This window comes from Phasianus colchicus, chromosome 7, assembly GCF_987193195.1.
Source record: "Phasianus colchicus chromosome 7, bPhaCol1.hap1.1, whole genome shotgun sequence".
NCBI classification, from domain to species: domain Eukaryota; kingdom Metazoa; phylum Chordata; class Aves; order Galliformes; family Phasianidae; genus Phasianus; species Phasianus colchicus.
The window spans coordinates 29,309,856-29,337,576 of NC_143442.1; the positions used below are offsets into that span (position 1 = coordinate 29,309,856).

Sequence of the window (27,721 nt, forward strand, 5' to 3'; positions counted from 1 at the left end):
AGGAATGTTCTCTCCAAATGATTCATTCACTCCTTACAGATGACTTGATGGCCGATACAAGGTATAAAAACTGCTGACAACACAGCATGCTCTCCCCTATAAGGAATTCAAATTAGCCTTGCAGAAAATACTTACAAATCTAGAAGAGTTGTCATTCCTCACAGTTTTGGCATTTCCAAAAGCTGGCAAAAGAGAAGAACAAATAAGACCACATCTATCAATTAAAAACAAAACAAAACATATCTTTAAAATACTATAACATCTACGACTTTTTATACATTTAAAAGAATCCTAGACTTTTGAGAAATAATACACCACTCACTGCATTAATAACACTCACTCAAGATAGACCAAGCGTGACGTTCTCTCAATTGGGAAAACACCTATGGAAGTCCAAAGCAGTTGTGTTGATGAAAGAGAATGAAAGAAAGCAGTTATGTTGATGAAAGAAAATGAAAGAAAAGCATACAAGGTCAAATTATTTCAAGACAAAATCACACCTGGATTGAAGTGAATCTTGAGTTTGAATCTTCAAATTTAAAAAGTGATGACGAAAATAATTTTTTATATAGGAAATTGTACATTCTCTTCACTTCAGAGAAAGAAATCAACGTTATCTAGCAGTACAGAAAATTATAAAAGATGGAGTCTGATTTATAAGAGTTTGAAACACTTTCTTCAGTTTGACCTAAGCTAGCTTTTTGAATAAAGCTTGGTTTTAACCTCTTCAGTTCAAGCTTCCCGGCAGAGCAATCTCTCTGAGAAGTGGCTTCCTAGGGCTATATTCAGATGGGCAGCCACCAGCTCAGAAAACACACAGGACCAGAGGACATTCAAGCTCATACATTCTCAAAGCTCGGTGAGTCAACCAGGAGCGCGTCTCCTGCTTTATTAATTACAGCACTCCTACTGCAACAGGAGCCTTTATTTACTCCCAGTATTTATTTATATAGCGTACATATCTTCAAAGATCAAACCAAGTCGGTGTTATTTGGATAGAAATAAATTCATTCTTTTAGGCTTCAACAAACTTGCATGAGTAGACTTATTCTTGATCAAAGAACTGAAGCCAAAAGGAAAAGTTTCTTGCTCCTGAAGGCTAAGGATAAGTGAAGGAATTGTTTTTAAAATCTTTATGCCTGCAATAAATCATCTTTTCAACAACCAAATCTCTGAGCTGCATTTTCTTAAACACAGTGCTGAACAGTAGAGTCATTTATAACCACACGGAATCAAACACAAGCATTCCTTTATAAAGCATGAGACACGTTCCTCAGTTTTCCCTTAAGTTCATTGTTTCTGAAAGTTAATTTACAGTAGTGACTTTCTAGTAGTTTTTTCTAAAAAAAAAAAATAATAGAAAATTCCCGTAAGATAAATTATGCACATTTAACATTTATGTCATTTTCTTGCACTGCAGCTAGACTGAAACTGATCTACGTAACCAAAGAAAAACAAATCTAACCACAAATGCTTAATTCCTGTCTAAAATGTATATAAGCAGCCAGGCTTGCTCAGCAGCCTCCTGGTCCAAAAAGCTATAGAAGCTTTTACCACCGCACCAAGCAGAACAAAGAATACCTTTAAATGATATAGCACTTTTCTGTGAGCTTACAGTATTCTTCCTGCATTAAAACAAAGATTTGCGAGCTAACATGAAATCCAATAAATTTGGCAGTCTCTGGGGAGCAACTTCGCTTTGGCAAGAAAAGCCATCACACTACTTATACTATTTCTGTCTACATCTGAAGCCTGCCTTCCGGGGATCAGAGCAATATCGCTCTTCTCTGTGAACCCCCAAACCACAGAACATTGCAGCCCTCCATTCAGAGTTAAGGGGAACAGATCCAATCACCAAGAAGGGCTTACCCTGCATTTTTAGAAGTCTTTAAATATAAACGTTTTATCTTTTGCTGTAAGTCTTTGCTTGCAACTTGTGTTTTGTGTATAGTTCATGATCACATTTTACCCATCCCAGTGCTCTCAGCATGCTTTTGCTTACTCTTCCCTTTTTTGATTATTTTTTTCTGTTCCTACTCATGTAATGAATACTTGCTCCCTATAGAATACAAACCCTTACATTTATGTATAGATAGCTACGCAATAAATAAAATGTTGACACTCAACAGTCTGGCAAACACTGTGCGTTCTATAGCCATAGCACAGCTTCTTTGTACAGCAGTTATGAGAATTTGTCTCAGCATCACAATAGCTCAGAGAACTGTGGCAAAACCCACACCAGGACTTAACACAATAGACTTGAATAAGCCCACAATAACCAAGGCACTTCTGAAGGCAATTATTAGACAATAGAATAAAACTGCGTGCTTTGAGGATCACATATCCTATCTCCAGGAAAAATGAAGATCCTGTTTCTGGCAGCCAACCACTTCAAATCGACTAATTAAAAAACAAAAACCCAGACAATCACAAAGTCCTTCATAGGAGAGCAGGAAAGGCAGCTGTCAGGAAGACAAGCTAACAGAGACACCAGACACCATACACAGGGAACAATAAGTTCTAGAGAATAACGGGCATCTTTGTGGATTAGGTTAGTTTTTCCTAACATCCATTTCTTCACTTTTTTTTTTTTTCCTGAAAGAAAAATAATGCTTTGCAGACAATGTTTGTTTACTAGGGCCTATGATAATATAAGCTGGAAGGAAATGAATCAGAGGGACTAAACTGAAGTTAAATCTCTTGATACAGTCAAGCATCATCAAGCCAGGGTTAGGAAAGGGTATGCCCTGAGAGAGCTGCCTGAGGAGTATGGGAAATATGACCTAACTTCCTAAGCTCTTACTTCCTGAGGAAAAAATTCCATTTTTAAGAAGATCTCTCTGTAACCAAACAACTTTGTGTGACTGTCTTCACAGAATTCACCTCCTACAGTTTCGGAAACCGAGTACGTACAAAACAACAGTGGGTAGTGATTTCAAAGCCAGCTCATCAGGGAAGCTGATATTTAGAGTAGTGCATGCTCATGAGAAACATACCTTCAAGAACAGGATTTGACTGCAGAAGTTGTTCTTTCACTTGGTTAACCTCTGCCCCCTTGCCACACACAGCAGCTACATATGACATGACAAGCTTGCTTGCCTCTGTACAGGAAGAGAAAAAGAAAACCACAGTAAGTATTGGCAATTGGTCATAAGGTCATTTGGAGACTGATCTCCATCCTATTTTCACCATACGAGGCTAGAATCATAGGCATATATTATTTCACTTTTCTTCTCTCTTGGTGGATAGTCTGGGAAAGACAAAGGAGCTCACCACGCCTCAAGAGCCACGCCACGACATCAGAACCCCCATTGACTTAAATACCTAGAGCACATCCATGCTAAAGAAGCCACTGCTGGATACAGCACACTGCAGCTACTTCTCCGTTTAGCCTTAGTGAGAGGCAGTCACTTAGGAAAGAAAACCATCTCTAGTTAACATGATGGAATGCTTAGTCGGAATCTGAAGGTTTTAGCCTGAAAAACTAGGCCCAAGCACTTTCAAGATGCAAAATTCAACGAGTTTATTCCACCAGATATACAACAGCACAGATGTAAGCACACAACATGCAACGCTATACATATGTAATTACAACTCTGAAGTAAGCTACAAGTAAATAAATAACTGCAGTTCAACATCACATAACATTATGCAGCGAGTTTCAAAGTATAAGGTTTAGAGAAAGTAAAGACTTCATTTAAGCAATGGAACTAATTAGAAGGTATAAACTTTTAAGGAAGTCTGGAACAGTTTTTGGACCGGGTTTGTAAGGATGCCGTTCACCCAAACAGACATGAAGATTTCTGAAGGAAAAAATCCATCCAACCCTCATGTCTTTCTTGGTTTGGACAAAGAGCAGCTGAGAAAGGACTCTGTTTATAAACAGAATCTGTGAAGTTCAGTATGATGTAAGATAGTGAAATTTGAGGCAATGTCAGCTGATATACAGTGTAATGACTAACAGCTGGAATCCCTATCAACTCAACCCAATTGCCATAAAAAAAAACATTACTTGCTATTCAGAGATCTGTTACAAATTTAAGGGTTTCATTTCAGGAAAGAACTGACAAACAAGTTATCCCTCGGATTTGATTCTTCCCTATTTAATCAAGCTGGTTTGCCAGTATTAAATGTCTATTCTACACTGGAAAGAAAACAGAGCAAGACTGTGACACAGGAAACAAGCAAGCAGAAACCAGTGCTGTCCATGTAGACTCCCATCTCCCTTAACCACACAACTGCTCAAGCCCAGCTGTCTTTTCTAAAAATCCCTTTCCTTCAGAGCTTGGAGTTACCAAACAGTTCGATATGAAATACTTGCTAAAGCAGTCAAAACCTCTAAGGAGAGCAACTCAGTCAAAGAGAGAAAAAAAGCACTGAAGCAGCAAATAAGCTATCATAAAATAATATACCATAAGAATACAATGGCCTTAAGATAGGCTTTGAACATCACTGAAAGACAGAATAAATGCCACTTCCTTTATTAGGAACTCTACTTCGCTGAATGAAGACGTGAGGAAGTGAATCATCAACTTAGCATCTAACAGCACTTAAATATGCTACTCATCTTGGTAGAGTTCCATGTTCTCTTGCACAGTGTTACTGTTACTATCAATTACCGATATAAACACACAGTGAAACAAGAGTAAAACCTGAACAAATTAAAGAAAACAAGTGACAACAGTTCAGTTTCAATTCTCTCAGCCCAAAGACACCAAATGTTCAGGCTACCAAAACCATACGTTCTAAAAGTGTTATATTGCATCCGTACTACCAAATCTGTTTCTTCAGCTTGATGAATTTCTCCACTATCCTCTTTTTTCTTTGCGTTGAAAACTTAAGTCCTCAGCTATCCGCTCCACTACAGCATCCACCATTACATCAAATATTAAAGAGAGAATATCACAAATTCTGAGTTCATTATTGACTTGAATTTCAAATCATGCTCTTATGCTATTCAGTACTTACCTTTATAAAGAAGGAGTAACTCATATCATGTCCCATACAGCTATGAAAATTACAGAACACAGTCCAAATCCATATAGAAATCTGCACCTACCAGAACTCTCTTTACAAATAGAGAAGTTCAGAAACTCAACCACTCCTACACCCTTCAGTTGAATAAATACATTAATAAAAGTGCCCTTCAGCTGTTTGAGAACTTACTGAACCTGAGGAAATAAAAAATTAAACAGTTTTGGTAGAGAACTCTTTTCTGATGTGTGAAATCCCAGACAGAATCCACAATAATCATATTAACAAGAACTTGCTTTTTTAATATATACTCTTATTGAACACACAGATGTTTTCACGCCATTGAACTGGAAGAAAAGGATTAAATTAGAAGATTTCAAGACAATTTAACTGGCTGCCACTGATCAGACAAAGGAGAACAAGATATCACTCATGAACAAAACAGAAGCCAAAGGCTTATCTCAACACTCCAAAGATGAAGCCCATGCTTCACACTGTTGCACAACAGGCAAAAGACTGATGAGATTTCCAAGGTAATCAGCTGTTGGTATGAATTTTCCTTGGGAAAAGATGCATTCCATCACAAACGCAAATATTTATTAAAAGACATGCAAAAGGATCAAAGGTTTGCCTTCCAGTGTAGAAGAGCAAAAGCATTCAGTTGTCACTGCCTTCAATGTTTTTCAGGGGAGAACCTGAAGATTTTCGGCCCTTGCAATGCTCTATTGCAAACTAGCATCACCACAGCATGACTTTGCACAGTGACAGCAACACCTCATTAACACGTGACAGGATTACATCATGGTGACAGCACGGAAAAACACGAGTTTAGGGAAGATCAGCCTTATAGCGACATGCATGACCGCATTCATTTTCTACAATGGCCTGACACAAAAACACATCAGTACCTCTCAGCTCTTACAGCTTCCAGCATCACTTTGCAACAGACAATTGTGAATGCTTCTGAATGAGGTCAAAGCCGTTTATTACCTGTTTTTCCAGCTCCACTCTCTCCTGTAATAAGAATGCACTGGTCTTTGTCCTGGTCTCTTAAAGATCGATACGCTTCATCTGACAAAGCAAAGCTGCAAGAGAAAAGAGCCAATTAAGAATGAGATATAACAGATAGCAACAACAAGTATGATTTGTCCTTCACGTCCATGCAGAAAAAAATAAAATATTCAAGCAGAGAGTTCTGTAAGAGCAAAGGCTTTCGATTTCCAGAATAAAAGACCCACAGAAGCAAAATGGATACTTTGGCTCATTGTTTTTTTCAGGCTTTTCCCCAGGAAAGGGGAAGTAAAATCTGTCCTACGGGTTTTTATGCAGATAGAAAACTCAAACTGATGAAGTTCGAGGGAAATTTAGGTCACATTCTTGAATAAGCAAAACGTCAATGCAATGGGACATGTCCCTTCTGAAGACGTTTAGAGAAAGGAAACAGGAGAATCCTTAACACTAACAGTATCATAAGCTTCAATTTCTACTCTGACAAGTATGAAGACATCTCTGAACCTGAAAAAGTATTGAGCATTTTAAGCATTGGGGGGTATTATTGGATTTCTGCACAAATATGCAGAAGTGTTTCCCAGTAAATGTGTTCTTAGCACGCTAAGGGTGAAGCCATACTGTGAAATTAAAGAATATTGTAAGAATTAGCAGCTTTCCTACACCAAAAATATCTTTCTATGGAACACAGAACATTGCAAGTCTGAAACTCCTGGGCCGCAATTTGGATCCAAACGTGCTTAGTTGCCATGCAGCAACATGTATTTTGGAGAAATGCAAATGTGTTTCTTATATTTTGGTTTTCCTCAGTTGTCATTTTAAGCCAGAGAAAGAGTAGCATTGACTTTGGTTCAACTGCATTTTCCAGCTCATGGAACAAGGCATCCTGGATGCAGCACAAGAACTCATTGCAAAAACTTAAGCATCATCTACAAAAAGATGTAAAAGCAAAATCCAAATAACAGGGCACACTTACAACACTAAGCAAATTCAAGAAATATGCTAGCAAATCTGCTAGCAAAACAAGGCATAGTTTTACATGAAATAAACATCCATTCATGTTTGATGGCTGTTCCTCATAAAATGATGTGTTGGTATATGTTTCAAATCGGATATAGTTCATTATTTACAGCAAACAAACCACGGTTCCAAAACAGCAAATAACATGAAATACATAATGGTTACAGATTTGATGCATCTTTTAGAAAGTTATTCTATAGCAGCTCAGGAGCTTTGCATTCTGCTGACAACTGCAGAGATACCACATCTTGGTTTTGCATAATGTAGCCATGCAGAGTTTTCACAGGAAACCACAGCTTTCTGAAAAAAGCAAGCTCTTTGACATGAAACTAGCTATGGTTAGCATGGGCAAAGTGATCCATGCTCAGCTTCTTCAGAGACACTACTGCTACGGCTCAAAAGCTTCAAACATTAAACCTGTGTATGCTCAAATCAGTTCATATCTACTTTTTCACTAGCGAACATTGCCCCTTGAGCTCAGGCAGTTCTTCCTTCTGGTTTCTCCTCCTCAATGGTTTCAGGAGAATGTCATACTTCCCCAGTTTTTTACCAGGTGCACACGAAACACTCTGTACTCCCTCATCCTTTATCGCTATTTAGACTCATCTCTCTTTTCTTTTTAAAGCTGCATCATGTTCTGAGCTCAGCCATCCAGCAAGAGCCCAGCACACCAGGTGAGCAGTGTACCAAGAAGATTGGAAAACAGGTCATGAACACCTTCTGCCTCCATTCTTATGAACATCATCCCTGCCTTTCCTCCCTAGCTCCTGCCAGTGATGCTCATGCCATCGATTCCCCACTCTGTATTCCTCCCATCCTCTTTTCTGTACCAGGGCTCCTCCATTGCTTTCCTTACAGCTTATGGTGTCTCAGACCCTAAACTGCAATTCTCCCTACACAGCTGGGCAACGCGTCTACCATGCACAAAGAGAGGTCACTACTCCTTTTGATACATTTCCCACTGAACCAGAATTAAAACTGATCTCTCAAAGCTTACTACCGTTGTGGTGATTGAAGCATTTCAATGCAGTAGTTCAACCAGAGGTGAAAATGTGTTTACAAGAAAGTAGCAGGCTGTAATGTTTTTAGCATTACAACAAAGTCAGCCTGTGCCATGGCCAACACACTGGAGAACTAGAAGAAAAAAAAAAGACTCTTCTGCTGCTGAGAGACCATGACACAATTTCTGGCATCTGCTTTACTGACCCGAATCCAAGCTACAGTAGCAATAACACTTTACCAGACTCTCTTACAGGATATATTTAGGAAATGAATAATATTTGCTGAACGCTGCTGCAGATATACTTGTGAACTGAAGAGCACAATGCAGGGCATTCAGACAGGCTCATCCCAGCACACATCCACGTAACTTTAATCACCATCCTTTTTGCAAGGAAAAATAAAGCAGTGAGATACAGAGGAAAGAAATGTAAGTGCAATGAGCATTCACGGGCCGTGTGTGAGGCCAGTAATGGCAGTGCCATGGAGCCATGGGTTTGGCTGGAAGGTGAGGCTCTGTGGTGCTCTCAGACCTGCAGGCTGGGTGGCTCGCTCCTTGCCTGCTGTCCTTCAGACAATCCCAGCCATCAACTACTATTTCATTGCTGGAACAGCTTTCCTGGCAGAAAATGAAGTCAGCGTCAAGCACCGAGAAAGTTTTCTCTCTGCTGATATACTGAGCTATGAGTTAATCAGATTAGAAACCATTCATCATTTCTAATTCACCAAATTTCTAGTTTCCCAGCAGCCCCCATCAAAATTTATTTTGGTGCTTGATGTATTTATTAACTCTGCCTGCACAGTCAAGAGCACCAAATTGTGCCTTTTCTCCTTCCTCAGCAAAGAAACAGAAAATTAAGTGCTACAAAGAGACAGGAGAAGCTGGGGAGAGAGCGGGACTCCAGCCAGCCCTGGTCTGCCCCAACCCAGCCAGGGATGCTGGGCATACATTCGCTTTTACTCCACTCTTCTACACAACCCACCTAAGCAGAAGTTCCACAACTGTATCAGATATCCTCCACTCCAGACAGAAGAAAGAAAGAAGTCAACTCATTTTAGAGAAGTTTCGCAGAGGTGCTTATTAGAAGTTGCCTAAAACTTACCTCTGACGTTTCAACCACTGCTCCAACAATTCAATTTGAGAAGGCAAAGAGTGTATAAATAACAGCATATAAGGCTGCTTTGTCTTGCTGGCATTGCATAAACAGCATTAGGCACATTTACATCAGAGCCTGAACAAATAACTTTATTTCAAAGAAAAGGAGAGAACAACACATTTGTCATGTCAACTTTAGTGGCACAGCACTGCTTCACAGTCCTTCATATTTATTATCTTCTTCTGTCTTTGCATTAAAAAAGCTTCAAGTCCCTTTGTTTAAATTCCACTTCTTCCAAAAACGTTACGTCACGCTACTCCTTATTTATTACAAACACATTAAATAATCTCATTTAAGGCCATTTGAGCTTAACATATTTTAATGATCTGGAGACAGCAAAGAATCCCTCTCCCCTCTGCCTTTCAGCAATGTGAAGAGGCGCAGCTCTGGAAGCCAACTTCTACAGCTGCAGCTTTAGGCCACATTCTGTGCTCTGACCCACCTCACAATTACGGAGCCCAAGCAAAATTTTCAAAATAGTTCATAATTTAAGAAGTAGTTATAACCCATATGTTTTGAATTAAATGGTGAGTGTGTCAGCAGTGTCGTTTCCCATACCTTATAATAAACTCTCCTTTGATTTTTAGGTTTTTACGAGAGATGACAACACTCTCCTACCACAATAAACGCAGAACTATTTACTGGAGTTCTCTTTTAGCTGAGATTTAAGTATAGAAGCAGTTTGAAGTCAAAATGGCACCCACACCTACACCAGTCACAGGCTCTGCCTTTTTATAGCACCCGTTCCTTTGGCCACACCACTCCAGATGGGCTGATGAGTCTGCAGAGAATCACACAGAATCACTAGTCCAAACCCTAAAACGTGGACATGGAGGGAAGCAGCAAAGAAGGGTTTCCAAGAGGCTCGGGCAGCATCTCCTCTGCTCTAACAGAACAGTGGGGTCAGTCCACAGCAAGGCTCACATGCGAAGCAAAAACTTTGCCCTCTTCCATCACTATCTTCCTTGAAGCCAAAAACTCAGGCATGAAAGCCACTGTCTCTGTCTCATCTTTGCTGGTGGTTGCTTTCCCCTCTCAGTCAGTCCCCTTCTTAAAGCATCCACTGGTCAATCCTGGCCTGCCAGCCCTATCACTGCTTTCGAAGAAAACTCAGAAGGCCTTCCTTTTTGGCCCTTCCATTCCCCAGGACCACTTCATTTCTACCCAGCTGTCTCCAAACACGTTGGCAGGGTATACACCACATGACAGCACGTTAGCATTGCAAAGTACACACTATGCTGCACTAAAAAAGAGCTACAGCAAAATTTGGATTTTACATACTGTTTAATGTGAACTTCACATCAAATGTAACATATGTCTTTCTGCAAAGTCTAACGGAGAAGGGTATTTTTTATGTTCCTTTCCTTTACGAGTGCACAGAAGTGCTCTGTGACAGGATGACAACAAAGCAGTCTCCTCCTCTCACAGGGAGTTGAGGAAATGCATCAGACTGGTTGGTCCTGATGTATGCATATAAAAAGGAACCAATAACCAGGGACAGGAGAAATGGAAGCACATTTTATAGAAAGCTTTCAGGCTTTACACTGTAAATCACCACTATTCATCACATTCCCCCCCCCCCAAGTCCCACCAAAGCCCAGTGAAAAAAACACCACTGGGGAAAAACAACTATAAGAGATTATTGGCATCGTTAGCTCATAGCACAGAACTGTTTAATCAAATTGCCCCACAGATAACAAGCGTGGCCCCATTTTCTATAATTACAAGGTTCCTCCTGTCAGCCCCTTTGACACACGTGGGGAGAGGAGGCTGTCAGCCTGCCACGGCCTGAATGGAGCAGCAGCTGATGGAGCAGCGCCTGGGACAGCCCCGCACAGGCGAGCAGCTGCTCTTTGAGTCAGGGGAAAAATGAAATGAGCTTAAGCACCAGGATAAAGAGGTGCACTAAGACAGATGGAAAGGCTTTTCTCCTCTTCTGAATGCTTCTGCATCTTTAAGCCTACTTTGTTTTCCCAGCGAGGACAGAAAATTGTTTTATCAACAATACTATGTGGCTAATATACACAGGGAAGCATAGCTCCTGCATTTCCTTTCCCACTTGGCTATTCATGCTGGCAGCTGTGATGTTCTGAGACACAGAACAAAGCCCAGAGCTGAGTAAATCAGCCTGGCTATTTGTGAGGAGCAGCTAGACTCTATGGAAAGGACAGGAGAAAGGGACAGACAAAACCACTCTTGATTTTCAAAGTAAAGCACTTTAAAACACAGTCTAATGCTGAACCAGAGACATTTTCTGTTCCAGTGAACTGGGAATGTAATATACATCCTCTAATGCTCTCTAGAGATCCCTTCTTCCTCAGGATGCAGCAGCTCTCAGGCACACTTCAAACATAGCACTGGCCCAGCTGGGCAGCTCAGTCCCTTCCCCTCCCTGGGGACAGGACACGTTTCCCCTGCAAGCCAGCAGGATGCATCCTTCTTGGTTTTGATCATCTCCTTTTTGCTCTGTGATGGTTGAAAAGATGCCTTTTTTTGGAAAACGAGCAATGGTCTTTCCCCTGCACCGTACACAGAAGATGTAAACACAGCATATGATTGTCTGCCTACTTCAACAACATCTTAAGGATCCCTTCAGGGCTGCACAGTACTGTGATGGAAAAGCAGCAAGCACAAGGAGCCTACAAGCCAGCTGCGATGTTACCTCCCTTCAGCCACCGGACAAAAGGACTCTGAAGACAAAGATAACTGCACCTCTTTCTAATCCAGAACATATGACAGATCCTCCCTTTAAATTGCAGCACAGTAACAACCTCAATAACCACATCCACATCCCATTCAACAGCTTGGTCCTATGAGCTAGCAAACTGCCACTGCAGTGGCTCTCCATAGTAACATGGAAATCCAATGGCAAATCACTGCATCACTGCTGATAAATAAATCAGAAGGACAATCCAGGGTCCTGTTAATGTCTGTTAACTGGGAAAAGCCCTATAGCATACCAGTTAAACGCACGCTTGCAGTCCCCAGTATACAGCAGGTACAATCTGGGGCATGGCTTGCATACAGAAGGAAATTAAAACAATGAACTACAATTTGGAGCAGGTTCCTACTGTCAGCAAAAGGGAATATTTATTTAAACCAAAGAAAGAAAAAAGGCAAATATCTCCACACCATGAACTTTTCAGCTGAGCAGCTGGGCTTGGCTTCCCTCTCAAATAGTCCCGTTCCTAGAAATGACATCAGCTAGCTGGATGCCCATAGCCATCACTCTCCCACGGATCCAGAAGAACGGGTAACTCCCAGTTCCAAGGCCCTGACCAGAAGAGGTCCTGACCCAGAGCATCTCCCACCCCAGTACCAGGCTGTGTTAGCCAGGCAGACAGCCAGATCCTGCACCATTACAGGGAGGACACCGCAGACCTGCAGCAAACCAGTTTGCAACAACATGCATGCAGGATTTTAAGTTTCCTGGGGGGAAAAGGGCACCCGCATTTACAAAACAATAATGATTTTATTGAGCTCTTAAATATTTGAAAGGAAGTACAGAAAGTGTTTATGTTCTTTTATCTAAAAATACCTTTAGTTATAGATGCAGTGTTTTTCCTGCAGTTTATTTCTTCTTGGTGGATGTTCTGAAGCTTTGCAATCCATGAGCTTAGGCTTGCAAAAATGGAATTAATTTCTATACCTAATACAGAACTTGTCTGGAAACCAAATATTCGGTGTGTGCCAGCTGTGGCCATATTTTACATAAAACAATTATTTTTCTGCAAAACAAGACGAGTTTGGATGCATTGTTGCACCATGTGAATAGTGTGCTAAAAGTGCTCAAATAAAACCGTAACTCACCCTGACTTAAGTGGCTGAGAAACAATTCTTCCTCATTTGTAAACCATGGCTTTAAGAGATGATGGATTTTAAAGATCACGGCTAAACAAAGGTCCTTTCCTGAAGGAGGCATCACTTGGGAACTCCTGGGCAGGGCAAGGATTGAAGCACACCTCAAGTCCTGAGAGCTGATGAGCTCCGGCACATCCTCACTGAAAATCATTTTGGAGCCATTCTGGTCAGCTCCACTCTGAACCTCATACAGGGTTTACCAAATAAAAAACATTTCAGTGGTAGAGAGAAGGAAACTGTGTACACAAGAGAAATACAGATTTGAACTAACTTACAGAAGAGACCACAATTAAACTGTCTTTTGTTGTTCAGACCTCTATTTGTAAACCCCAGTCCCAGCTCTCCTATCTATCCAAAACATAAGGGAAAGATTATGCAGTGTGCTAGACAGTAAATATTAAGACTGCATATTTCCTAACTCGTAACATGAAAAAGTTTATCTTTAGTAATCCAAACTGCATTAACCATGATGTACTCTGAGCTGCAGAAATCAAAGCCTTTTGGATATAGTCACAGGCAGAAGGAGAAGGAATGGAAAAAGGGCCTTTGAAAGCAGTAGGAGAGCTCGAATTTTGCTCAAGTTTCAAGGCTTTTAACATTAGCCTTATTTATGTAGTATCTAAACTGATGACAAAAGCCCCCAGCATAGCAGATGGGCCTTTACTGATGTGTTATAAATTGCTAAAAAAAAAAAAGAAAGAAAGAAAAAAAAAAACACCACTAAGCACAATGAGACATTTCCAATGAAAGAACGACAGCTGTTGTTAATTGCAGTTTGAAATCCCAGTTGTTGAGAGCACCATGCTGCCAGTCTAGGAAAAGCAAAATGTAAATTTAGATCCATGTACAGACTATGTATAAACTGGAATTTCACTCATTCCTAATAGGGTCTCTACCTGCCCTCACTTGTAAGTCTGGATTTCAAAAATGAAAGGCAACAGCCTTCAGAATTTGTCATTCCGGTGTACAGAAAGTCCCAACGTTTCAATCAAAAGTGAAGCTAGAAGAACCTCCTTTAAAACACAGTTACACTGACAGATGCTTAAAGTGGTTACAAGTGCTCTCATATCCAAGTCCTACCACTCCATCAGTCAATTTACTAATGGGAAAAACTCTGTTCTATTAAGGAGCAGACAAAAGGTTGGTCTGATTTCTTGCGTAGATGTGCACACGAGAAATTGGAAAGGGAACTAGTTGCAATACTGAAAGGAGATTCAAAAGCAACTGTGTAGACAGACTTGAAGAACTGCGTTACAAATCTGAGAAATTACTGCAGGGCCTTTCCTCTATTTAATGAAGGGCTCATTTCATTCTCCCAAATTCAGCCAGTAACACTGGATGGATTCCCAAGTCTTTCGTGTGAATTAGCAGGATCTGACTTTATGTGACAGTATGAATTGATGTTTTTTGAAATATCAGCACTTTATATTCTAAATATACAAATGGCACAATAGGAGCTCTAGCTGGTAGATCTAGTGCCAGGAAAATGGGAGAAATGGGGCCTAGCAAAAAAATTGTCAATATGTTAGACTATTGGAACATTAACACACATCTCCAAATAGCCAACGTACAGTAAGGCTTATTATTACTGATCTTGGCTCGAACACGACCTAGCCAAAACCTGTGTGTTCTTACGTTTACAAATAAACACAGACTATGACAAATGCACTCACATTAAAAAAAAAAAAAAAAAAAGAGATTGCTACAGATGACTAAAACCATTTAATTCTTAATTCTCAACATGACTGAAATGAAATGTGAAAGTGTGCTGTGTACGGAGGTACGGATAAATATTTGAAAACAGCACTAAAAACAAAGCTATTTTGCTGAGGCTCTAAGCCAGCACTTAGTTCACAAAGGAACCCCTTACATTATTTTCCTTTGTACACCATGATGGCAACGAGGGAGTTACAAAAGCATCTGGAACAGATCTGCAGTTAAGAGCATCCCTTACAAACTCATAGCTTTCCAGGCACTCACTCCTTGCATGTTTTGCAGGCTTCTCCAGGAGCACACAGGCCATGTGGGCACTGCTCTTGTGACCAGCCTCCATGATGCTACCAACAGTTCAGACAAAAAGGATGGCAGAAAAGGGTCATCACATCCAACTGTGTAATCCAGCCTTAATGCCGCTCTCAACCATTTTAGAAATTAAAATAAACACAACTTTCATCTGTACATTCATACATTCATCCTCATGCTTTCCTGGCTGTTTGTACTGCTCAGGTGTTGCATATATTTTCTGAGCCTCCTTACAATGCACAACTGCTCTAAACCCGTTTCTGTGTTGCTATGCAACATTACAAAATCTCACACGACCCGATGCTATTTGTGTCAGTAAGACCGCCTTCACCTCTGCAGCACTCGGGTCAGCTGGCTGCATAATATGCTATCCAACCAACCTTGCTTGGATTTCAGGAAAAAGCTGAAAGTATCGTTGTGTGCAAGAGAAATCTTCTCTTGCATTCTAAGCCTTACAAATCTTTTCCAAAACGCTCTTCAAAAAATGAGATGGCCATTTTGGGATGGACACATCACAAGGGCCTTCCTCAAACATCCACTTTCTCTGGACTGCAGAACTGTCAGGGCATCGTGCTCCCACAGGAGGTGCAGGCCCACAGCCTGCAATGCAATAGGTCCTTCTCAGGCATGAAATCCTTCTGACCCGTGATACAAATGTGATCTTTCATCCCCATTTCATCTATACGCTTGAGGGACTGACATCCACAAATTTGCCACATCCAGCACTGCCTCTCTAGAGAGGTCAAGAGTCATAAGCCTGACCCCTTCCAAAATAAGACTGCAATGCTTTATGCAGGTTTTCCCCTTTCCCTTTTTGCTTTCAACTCATTCCTAATATGGGTATAAAAATTAGGTACAGGCAGTCCTCCCTAATTGTTATTTATGATTTCTGTCAGCCGTGGATGCTCCTTCCCTGCCCAGCAGTTAATTTTGCCAACTAACCTTTGAAGTGATCACCTTCCCTGCCTATAAATCTTTTTAGAAACAGACACTCTGCTGAGCCACATGAGCAAGTCCAAAGACCAAATTTCTGGAGAATTCAGAAATTATTAGGAATAAGAACAACCTGGCTGCACAAAAGGGATACTGCAAGGTGAACAAAATCTGTAAGGAGTAAAAAGCTTGCCAGGAGAGAAAAGGAGTTTAGGAAAGGAATAGCAGAGAAGGAAATAATAAAATAGACATGCTTGGTCAATGGAGGACATCAAACTATGACCCAGGCGCTCACCCCACCACCCTTCTCCTTCAGCAAATAAAATGTGCTATTGTGTACCTTAAAACATTGATGGCTATGGGGATGGCTTAGTTTTATGTACAGGCAACAACTATCTAGGACTTCATCATTCCCTCAGTCAAAAATATTTGCTTTAAATCAAGGAGGAAAGAAAGAGTTACTGTAACCTCAGCATTTCTGAAGGCATGCAGTTCTGGAATACCAGCAAAAAAAGCCAGAAGCAAAACTGTAACTTCTATATTTGCTGCTTACATGGGCTCAAAACAGTCCTGACTTGAATAGCTAAAAGCAAATTTTGCCTATTGTCAGTGTAATTCAGATATCAGCATTAAAATGATTTTCCCCAAGAATTATTAACACGATGACAATCAAAATAGGGAATCTAATTAAGTTCCTTGTTAACTTGCCGTGGCATCAAGTTGACGTCTCCGTATCTGCATCCCATGTAAAGACAAGCCATTTTCAGAACCTGCCTGCAAGAACTTATGCCTCTAAGTATCTGAAAGCTTTTAACTTAGTAGCTTACAACTTGTGGCTAGCAGTACCGTTGCCACATTCTTTTTGTCCCCCAGCTTAAAGTAATTTGCAGTTCTAAAGCAAGAAGTTGAAGAGCTTCAGCCTGGGATGGGGAGCAGAAAGTCATGTTTTGTGTTACCTGCTGGTAGCCAAGATGGGAAATGCAAGCAACATCTCGGCAAACCCGTAAAGCAAACCTGTTCCTAGTAGGAAAGTGATATGGCACAGCAGCTACAAATAAGTGATATGATGAAGTGTTTAATTCCCATTGCTGTCACTTTGAAGATTCCAGAAGCTGCCTTTGTCACCAGTGGAAGGCAATGTAAATTAGCAAGGTAGACAGCTTTGTTCTCTCTCATGTCTAGGCTACCCACAAGGTAAGCAAAACGGCAATTACATCAACTGAAAGGGTAATTACATCAACTGGAAGAGCAGAACAGAAAGGTAAGGACTGCACAAATCAAGCAGCTAATGGTTGGAGCGCTGAAATGTTATCCTCTGCGCTGTCGAGTCAGAGACAAGCTTGATCCTGCCTTGTAGATAAAAACAAAAAGAAAGAGTAACAAAACACTGGGGAAATAAGTAGATGCATAAATAAAGAGCTTGGTAAACTTCCCATTGCAGCTATGCAAATAGCCACAGACTGGGAAAACAAGCATTCCAGGAGCATTACATGGTGTCATAACAGCAGCAGTGAATTTAGAGAGGAATCAAACATTAAAATTTAAAGTCCTTGATTGATTTTTAACAGATACACCATCATCCAAAACCATCTGACCAGAAGCACCCTCTCCCAGAACTTGTGTTTGGCTGCCTATTCAAAACATGTCTGCAGCCTCACTCAAGCTTCCAAAGGGCACTAAAGCACCACCCCAAACCTGCAATTAAGTTTTAAGTAGCGTCACTGAAAGCATTGGGTGCTCTTACAGATGCTGCTGAGGAAACACAAAGCAAATGAGAAGGCAAACACTCCCCTCATCTTTCACATTAAGGTTAAGAAAACACGTGATTTCCACTCCCATGGTTTTGTGTTTCTCCAGTGGCTATGTATGGGAAAAAAAATTAATCTCTAGGTATGGATTTCCTTTGTGTCATTAGATGGTGCTCCCTCCTTTGCCTTCAGCCTTCCCATTCTCATCCAGTCAGCTATTTTAGTGGGACAGCAGGATTTCTCACGCACACCCTCCCCATCCCAATCCATCACATCCAGATGCTTGCATGTCCTCAAAGCAGAGAAGGACATATGAAACTACCCAAAAATGAGCAAAATGTGATTTAATAATCCCCATTTCTCAGAAACTCCCCTACAGAGCCCTTGTTCTCAAGAACAGCCCTCAGCATCTGCTCCAGAAACGCCGATGTGTAAAACTTGGGAAATGCAGACCTGGAGGTTCTCTCTGAAACAGCAGGCCTTGGAGAATAAGAGCCATCCAGCGACAGCACATTTTCTTCTAACCAGCTGCCAGGCTGCCCAGAGAGGTGGTGGATGCCCTCCCTGGTGACATGCAGGGTCAGGCTGAGCACCCTGATCGAGCCATAGGTGTCATTATTCATTGCAGGGAGTTGGACTAGATGGCCTTTAAGGGTCCCTCCCAACTTGAATGATTCTGTGAATCTCTGTCTCTAAGTGTTTTGGTGCCACACAGCAGAGTGGTTTCTAGAAGAATTTCACCGATTCTAAACCCCTGCAAGGTATTTTTATGCATTAAATCATTTGCATTTTTCTAGCTAGCACTCATAACAAATCAGTTGATAATTAGTGCAAAGGAGATGCTAAAATAATAAACACACTAAATATAACTTCATTTATAAACATATTTGCTCTGTCAGATGTGTTAGTTTCCTAAAGAATAACCAAGAATTTTGGTTTGCTTATGATTACATCATAGGAACCAGAAGCCTCTTCCCAAAGCCCCCTGACATGGTGCAGTGGGCTTACCCACAACCATGTCTTCTGTAAAGGCCACAGCTCAATGGAGATTTGCACATCAAAGAGAAATAAGTATGTAGATCTCGACAAATCAGTGTGGGTTTTCTCCCCCCACATCAGAAGGAACACCACAGATTGCAATCTGCCACACAACAACTCTTCATTTAAGTTTCTGAGCTGCTAAAAAAAGAAAAAAAAAAACAGCCTTGAGGACAACTGCAAGGCCTCCGTGGAAGCGCGCCGTGGGCTGTGCCTGGGCCCTGCATTTAACAGCAGCCTGCCACATGTGGATCTGTCAGCCCTAACTCCAGCTGCAGGCCCCAAGATGGGGCGATGCTGGCTCTACCCCAGAGCCAGTTCCTGGGGAGCAGCAGTTTACCAGTTTTGGGAGAGACAAATGGGGTTCTCTTAATCCTACTACTCTCCTTTGCAACCACGGACAGATGCGAAGGAAGGCAAGGTTACCAGAAGGTAAGATCTTTTTAACCAAAGAAACATGAAATGGATACACTGTGTCTTCAAAATAAAGTGGAATTAGGAAATGCTATTTCCTAATCCAGTATTTTTAAGGATAGTTCAGTAAAAGACAAAACTATCATACAGAAGCAATGCCAAATAAAGTTCCCATTCTGAGACATGAACCTGACTGTGCAATTACTGTCATTAGCAATGAATGACATTTATGAAACAATTTTCTACTCGGATCACTTTCACATTTCTTTTCCCCGAGTCTCTTACTCCAACCTTCTGATACCTCCCCTTACCACCTTGAAACTCATTTCCATCTTAACATTGAAAGGCAAATATTTCTCTAGTCAAAGCTGAATGTACATGTGATAGGATTGAACACTGAAAAAGTATGTATTAAAATGATCAAAATGGTCATTTCATTCTGGAAGACCACCTCTCAGGAGAGACGGAGAAACAGAGATCAATGTATTACTTGATTCAACAAGTAACCAAGAACCAACTTTCAGAATGTCAGACAAGCTGTTACTCACAGGTCTTATTTACAAAATCCTCCACCATATGACAGCTGATTTAGCTGAGCAGAAAGTTATTTTAGCAAGCAATTGCGTTAACTTAGCAAGCCACTGCACTTGCTAAACAAAACTTGAAGGAAACCAGAACAAGGTGAGAGTTCAGATCCAAGAAGACCAAGAAGGGCCAGAAGCTCACTTTATATGTGTAACTGTGTGACAGCACTTCAGCCAACACATTTGGAAAAGCTACAGGTGAAAGATGAAGGCAAAAAAAAAAAAAAAGTTAATCAGAACAAAATAAGTTCCAGACTTATTTCCACACCACTCCTTGTTAAAGTAGAAGCTAACATTGGAGGAAGATGCCCGAGTTTATGGCAATGCTTAGATACTTATCTGATTGCAAATCACTCCATACAGCCTCCTGAATGTGTAATGGCAAAGCAGGGCGACAGCCTGACATAACACAGGTGTGCTTCCCTAAATCAGAGTCGTGTAGAGGAGAGGAACAGAGGGCTGCAAACTCACTGCTACAGTGCCTAACGAGATAAACCAATTACCTCAATCTGCACACTCTGAAAACAAGGCACCTCATTCTCAGCCACACCACTCACACCTGTAATAAAAGTCTCAGGGCCTAAACACATTCAGGCTTCTCAGTAAATCAGACCAGCCCTGTATAACTCGAGGCATGCCAGGTCAGTGGGGCCAGCTCCCAGCACGAAAAGGAGCCGTGAGTGACATATGCAAGGCCTCTGACTTCTTTGCAGTGTGCACTCCTGCACAGGGAGTACCAGAATACGACATTATACTTACTTTCCAGCCTTCCATTCCTACATTTAGACCTGGAATTTACATCACACAGAAATCACTTTTTGCAATGTTGTGTGTTGTATATACACAATGAATTTTAGTCTTAAGATTCCCATGATACATTGATGGCCCTGTGGCCGCCCTCTCAGAATTGGCTCATCTCCACCCAGCACAGGGGACCAAGTTTTTGTTTCCCTACAGATCCCATCAATCAAGAAGATTTCCTCGAAACCAGACTACAATGCAGCAATGAAGGCTACTGGTAGCAGTTACAGGAAAGCATTCCAAAGTGCACATACCAGAGCCTAAATACACGAAATACAAAGTGTAACTCTTCTTGGCTTCTCTTTAATATGAACTAATCCTGAGGGGACTGCTTTAATGGGCATGGACTTTTTGATGAGAAAAACAGCTGGTACCAGCTGCTCACGGGCAGCCCGAAACGAAAGCTGTCACTGTACTTACATGTGAGGGCTGAGTTCATAGAAATTCCGGTTTCTGTACTCTTCAACTTTCTCCGGAGTATAAATGGGGAGAGGTCTATAAGGGTTTATTGATATCACCACGCTGCCGATGTATGTCTGTTGAAGGAGAACAATGGGAAAAAAAAAAACCATCATGGAGTTTTCTTTTTAAAATACTTTTGGTTTTCATGTATTTGTATTAACACGCAAGGAAAAACAAGAAACAAACAAAATTATTTATGTATATATTTATATATGTGTATAAAATTACAAAAAAAGAAGGAAAGAAAAAAGCCCAGTTGTGACAATGAATAAATATGTATCCACACTGAAACACTTCCTACGTCTCATTGAACATGCCAGTAGCTACTCCTGCAGAATGGAATGCCTCTCATGAACGTTTTTAAAACAAAGTCCTATCATACAAATATTTCTCTGACTCCCTCAGTTGGGGAGGAAAACGGGAAAGGACACAGATGTTCATGAAGGACCCACTCCATCTGCATGGCAAGCAGCATGATCATAGCTGTACAGAAGTGCAGAGAAGCAGCACTGTGTGCGGTCACCCTCCTTCCTGCACTCAGGGAGAAAACATATGCAGGCTGACAGCCTCTCATAGGGTTCTGTCAATTGAGAGATTTGAAGGCAAGGCTGAAACCAGTTGAAGTCCTGCCATGGTGCCCCAGCAGACACAAAGCGTTGCTTTGGTTTCCAGATGCTAAACACAGTCGCTGTTACTGGAGGAAAATGGTGTGGGTAATGCATTGGTTTTCCTTCAGATCCCACACAGCAGCCAGTGGAATGACAGTGGGTTAGCATCCACACGGCAAGTGCCACAACCCCTCCAATCCTGCCTGCAGGCACTGAGCAAGCACAAAGTGAAAGCCAAGCATTTGGTATCTCTTTCCCCAGCCATCAAATGATTAAGAACACCAGGCAAAACATGGGTTTTCTAATAAGCGGGGCTTCCTGGAGGTGAGACAAATGCACACAAAAACCACAGGTTCCCACTAGGATTACCCCTGAGAGGAACTGCTGAAGAAAAACAACAATTCTTACATAGATCTTTGAGTTTAAATGGCTCCTTCCCTGCAACACCTGAGCACCTCACGATTGCCACTTGGACTTATCCCCACAGCTTTTCCTGGAGGAAAGTGCTACAGTAAGCATTTGCTAAATGGGAGCAGAGGGGAGCCCGAGTTACTCAGCAGCAGGTACAGCAGCTGCCTCTGGAGCCACAAACCGACAAGGCTGACTGCTATAACCCCTCCCATCTGACCTTCAGTCATTTTCTGCTAAATGCTAAACAAAAAACAGGCCCTAAGCAGAAAGCAAGGGGAGCGAGACTTCCCACCTTCCACAGCATGCATATGCATACAAGCTGTGAGCCCAATAAGCACCTTCTGTCCAATATTGAACAACCTGAAGTGCAGCAACAGAGCAGGCAGCACGAGGCTGCAGAGCCTAGCAGCTCACCCTCACGGCATCTACAGCCCAAAGGATGAAACAGAAGCAGCCACTGCCGACAGCTTATCATGCAACTGCTGCTACAATGAAGCATAACACCCCGCTAATTGGGCTCAAGGCTCACCATTTCCAAACATCACATAGTTTCTCCTCTCCTTTGGAACTGGCCAGGAATCTTCTGCAAAATACTTCCCCCCATGCATCTGAGCTAGAGTAGAGCCAATCGGATCGAGCTGGTTGGACCAGGAGCCCAGGGAAAGCAAGGGGAGGGGAAGGAGCCTGGGGTGCTTTGCATCAGGGTGGCCAGACTGCAGCTCACAAGAGGGACAACCACATGTGTGCCTATGAGGGAAGCACCCCAAAGGCTCTCCAACACAGCCTGCTGATGCAGTAACAAAGTGCCTTTGCAAAATAACTAAGATTTTCGCTTCTTGCAAAGACATGCTGCCATGTGTGCTTAGATACACTTCCTTCGAACAGCAAGTTGTTCTAGTTTTGTGGTCATCCTCCCCTTAACAAGGAAAGCGGTTTCCACCTGTGTCTGCTCTCCTTCTCTGAGCTGTAAGAAAACCCCAAAAAGAGCTTTCTACAGAGTTTGCTCTGCTCTCTCAGCATACACAGCACCAGCAATTTGCAGCCTACAGATGCTTGGCACAAACAACAGGTACCACAAAACAAGTAGCTTTCAGGTCTTCACAATTGCATGGACTCTTTCCTGATGGAACATGAATATGCTAACTCGCTTCCTCACAAATCTTGGTGAACTGTGAATTCAGCTCATTTTGAACTCTATGTTGGAAAGTACCAGCAGAAGACACGTGCAGACCAGATCTGAAAGATTATATTTTGAAACAGCAATTCCCTTGAACTCAAAGATCTGCCATTTCCAGCTGTTCTGCTGCCATAAAAGCATAAAGTTTGATTGCTGCATTCTTGAAGTACCCTGACATGCCAAAGCAAAGAAAGATGGGTGAAAGTAAAAAGCTTCATTTTTAAATTTGAATACAGGCGTTCATATGAGATTTATTTAGAAGCATCTCATCATAGCTAAGTACTGCCCAGACGATGTATTTTGGGAATTCAAGTCAGCTATCCATTGTCAGACATGTACGAATACGGCTCAATTCCTAAAATACCAATATTTCAAAAGGTCAAAGGACTATATAGAAACAAAGCCGTATACATGCCCATTTTAAACACCAACCCACAGCATGCCAAGAAATCATCACTTGTGCTGTAAAGCTGCTCACGAGAGCTGATACACCCTCTTCTAGAATGCCAGTATCTCAAAACTGACACCACTACTTGTTAGCGGTGGTCTGTGAGATTCTGCCTAACTGGGATAAACAGATCCAGAAAATAGCTTTCCCACATAACATCTGCCTTCCCACCAGAACTCCACGATAAACAAACAAACTAAATGGCTTAAACCCTTGAGCAAGCAACAGGCACAGTAACATTCCAGTGCTGGAAGGACTATGCTGAGGGGTAGTGGGAGACATACAGCAGCACCCCAGGGACTGAGAGAGCCTTCATCGTCCCTGTTGAAGGAAAAAATCTAACCCCAGAGGAACAGCCTTGTGATGACAGCACAGAGCGCAGGCAGGAAATCTGATTTCTGTCTTGGCTTTGCCGTGGCCTCGTTATGCGAGTTTGGACAAGATCTGCTGTCTCCTCAATTTTCATTAACAAGAGAATCTTGATTATACTCCTTTCTCTGAGCTTCTTCTTTCCTGCAAGGACTCACAGAGGCAAAGTCTGCTTCCTTGGTGCATTTAGCCCGAACCTGGATCAAAAGGACTCATTGGGTGGTTGGACTAGATGATCTTAGTGGTCTTTTCCAACCTTAACGATGCTACGACTCTCACTTGAAGTCTATCAGTGAACCTGCTCCGCTGCATGACTACACTGCCAAGCACTAACACTGCAGCTGTGGAAATCTGAATTTCAATCTGGTCAAAAGGCAGCACGTTCTGCATCCTCCAACAAAGAAACACAGGCAACGCCTTTCTGTGAACTTATGGGCTTAAGGCCCAAGCAGAAGAAAACTTTAAATTACAACCCAATGGGAAAAGGAAGCAATGTTCAGTACGCTGCTCCTCCAAGATGTTGGAGGTGCAAGTTGTAAGATGCTTTGATGCCTACTTTTTCCTCTGAGGAATGAAAGCAAACATAGCAGCCTACAGCAAGAAGTTACCACTACAGTATATCAGCAAAGCTGTTTTTCCTCTGTCAGAGTTAATCTTAGAATATCCCAAGGGTCCAGAAGAGAGGAGTCTGCAGCTGCAGAAGCCAGGGAACACTGCCAGCGGTAGTCAGGGCTGCAGAACAGGAGCTGCAGAGGCTGCCTTTCCAGCATCTGTGAAACCTCCTGTAGACCTGTAGCACCCAGCACAATGCAACCTTCTGCAGAGTTTAAAATCACGATGTGCCTGTACCTGTTCACTAAAAACTGTGACTGCTTCACATCACACATGGCAGCTCAAACAACAGCATCAAAACAGTCTCTTGCACATGGTAGCCTGCAATTGTCCCGGAAAAGATGTTGCTGCAAAAACACCTCCTGCTGTAAAATGCACAACAGATACAGGATTCTGCAAATGTGCTAAAGGGGACTAAATTCCCAAGGTCCAACAAGGCTACTCTATTTATTTGTGTATTTTTTAATGTTTAGCACACAAACAGAAAACAAAGTTCTCATGAAGTAACATTGCTAGTGGGGATACAGCCCCTTCCAGACACGCAGGCCAATTTTAATAGTCCAGATACACACAGTGTGCATTTCTTCAGCACTGATTAGGCTCATGTGAACTGAGTTCCTGAGATTTTGACAGCTTCAGATCACTAAGACAAGCGACTGAAAAGAGAAATGTTGAAGAAAGATCAAAGACAAGTGTGACCAGGTTTTGTTGGAGAGAATCCAGAATGAAATACTGGGGCAGTACTGATTTTTTAATTATTATTATTATTGTGACACGTGCACTAATCCTCAGTTAGCAAAAGGAATTTCTGCAATTGGAGCCTGCAATTCTGCAATTGGAAAATTGGCTTTTCCCAGTAAATAGAGCATTTCCCAAAGCTCCTGCTGAATTCTGAAGCAGCTGTGGTGACCAGTGAGGCGCTGCAGATAAGGAAGTACTTTACCACATACCTAATTGCAAGGGAAGCCAGTGCTAAAAATTCACTTTTTGCACGTCTGGTCTGCGGTAACCTGAACTTCTAAACCAAACTGATATATTTGGTCTTACTCTCTATATAGAGAGAGCCCTCTGAAGTTCCCCTTCTCTCCTGAATATATCTCACTCTAGCTTAGTCATTTCTAATTCTCTTTGTATAAGTGAAGAAACACAGTGCTGGATTTCTGAACAAACACTACTTATCCCCAGCTGATTAAACATTCTGCCCCATGACCACCCTCCTTCTCAGCACAGCACTTCAGGCCCAGAAACGGGCTGTATGTTGTAACATTGTTAGTGTACATCTTTGTCGAGCACCGCATACATTGTGGCTGTGGTAATGACTCAAGAAACAAAGCTCAAGCAGGTACCAAGAAGGCAGAATAGCATACATCCCAAAGCAACCAACCACAACACAGCAGCCCGTGTCAAAAAGGATAGCAAGATCCTCTTCGGCACAAGGCTGGGTCCTGCAAGCTGCTGTGCAAACAGCTTCAACAGGCTGCAGTAACCTGCAGCAGCCAGGATCAAGCCCTTAATCACAAAGCAATCATTTTAGAGCCCTAAAGTAACAACGGAGCATTCAGCAGAGAAAGGTGCTCGAGCATAACATGCTGCAGCAAGTACTTAAAGAGGATGCGTGTGTACAGATTATCAGGTTTCTCTTCTAAATTTCTGGAGGGCACAGACTTCACTGCTCACTGAGTATTACTGCTAACCTCACGATCATCCTGACAGAGCTCAATGGTATTACTAATGAAGATGATTAATCACCTCAATCCCCCACCTCTCCGACTCTGAATGCTGACTCCTCTCAGAGGATCCCTGCAGAGGACGCAATGATAGGCAAAACCTGTAAAGTAGGCGATGAGGAAGTCAACCCAAGGCAGACATGAGCAATTTTAAGGACAGCATTTAAGTACCCTGCAACGTCAGTGCTCGCTAGCTTTGGAAAAGATAAAGACTTGTTTTTATAAGCAACTGCAACTGGGGACTGGATAGCGCCTGTGCCAAGAAAACCCGTCTCAATGCGAACAAGAAACAATAGCAGAAAACATTAAAGAGGGGACACGTGCCTTAATGGAGTGCTTTGACTCCATAATTTCTGTATAGATAAAACATATCTGTATGGATAAAAAATGGGGAAGGAAAGTCTCCCAGCAGGCTGCAGCCAGGGCTGGCCTATGTGCTGAGTGTGAGGACCATGGCTTTACAACACTCGGATGTTTTTGCTGCTCTCTCTGTCTGTGCCAATCTTTCATTAGTCTTTTGTGTCTTTATATCAAACAAAATGCACCAAAACCACTGGTAAATGTCCAACGTGTCATCATCGCCTCTGTGAAGGAACAAGGTTTTGGGGCAGAGTCAACGCTGCAGAAGTTGCTGGGGCCCTATGGGACACGTTTCCCATACCGCCTTCTCTCTTTTTTCAAAGAGCCACACCAAAGCAGCAAGCACTGTGTAGGGAAGAAGAGCCTTACACACAGCCCACCACATCCACCTGATTTTTAATGTTTTCTTTACTTCTTTAAGCAGCTATTGCATAGAGCCCTATGCTTCCATTGCCATGTTTAGCATTGGGGATGGCATACAGAGAGGAAAGGAAATAAAGCTATGCCTTGAGACAAGCAGCTCTCCTGCTGCTGGACACCCCAGGGCTCAAAGCAACCCACCTGCTGGTTGCTGACACCTTGGCCTGCTGAGTGATCACATTTGCTTATCAGGTGTGCTGATGTGGAGGGACCAAGGGGAAGTCTGACCAGATAACATGCAAAGAAAGATTCAGAGGGAGGCAGAATATTTTTCATTACGCCAGATATGGCTGGAAAAAGACGTGCCTGGAGCACACAAGCCCTTCTTCACACCTGAAGACTCAAGGTTCTCACCTGTGGCAGCTGCAACAGTATTACTGCTGCAGGTGAGTGGCTTTCCTCAACAAGGGAAACTGTGGAGGGAGAAATCACTGGCAGCAGCAGAGTCATCCCTGTGGGAGGAGAGCAGGAGGTGTGGGGGAGCACAGTCAGCAGGACTGAGAACTGCTGTGGCTGTTGAGCGCTGCTCAGCTCTACAAGGCTTTCTTCATAAGGAGGCTGATGAGGA

At 42.1% G+C, this 27,721-nt stretch overlaps 1 protein-coding gene across 10 annotated transcripts in view; it reads right to left on the bottom strand.

The window, feature by feature from the left end:
* MYO1B (myosin IB) overlaps window positions 1–27,721 on the bottom strand; it is a 166,508-nt gene that overhangs the window by 49,240 nt on the left and 89,547 nt on the right. For all 10 annotated transcript variants that reach the window (XM_090144302.1, XM_090144299.1, XM_090144297.1 and 7 more), the window contains 4 exons: window positions 20,980–21,095; window positions 5,965–6,059; window positions 2,997–3,101; window positions 136–182 (listed from right to left, as the gene is read on the bottom strand). In XM_090144302.1, coding sequence (XP_090000428.1) covers window positions 136–182; window positions 2,997–3,101; window positions 5,965–6,059; window positions 20,980–21,095 — 363 coding nt within the window. The remainder of the gene's footprint in view (window positions 1–135; window positions 183–2,996; window positions 3,102–5,964; window positions 6,060–20,979; window positions 21,096–27,721) is intronic.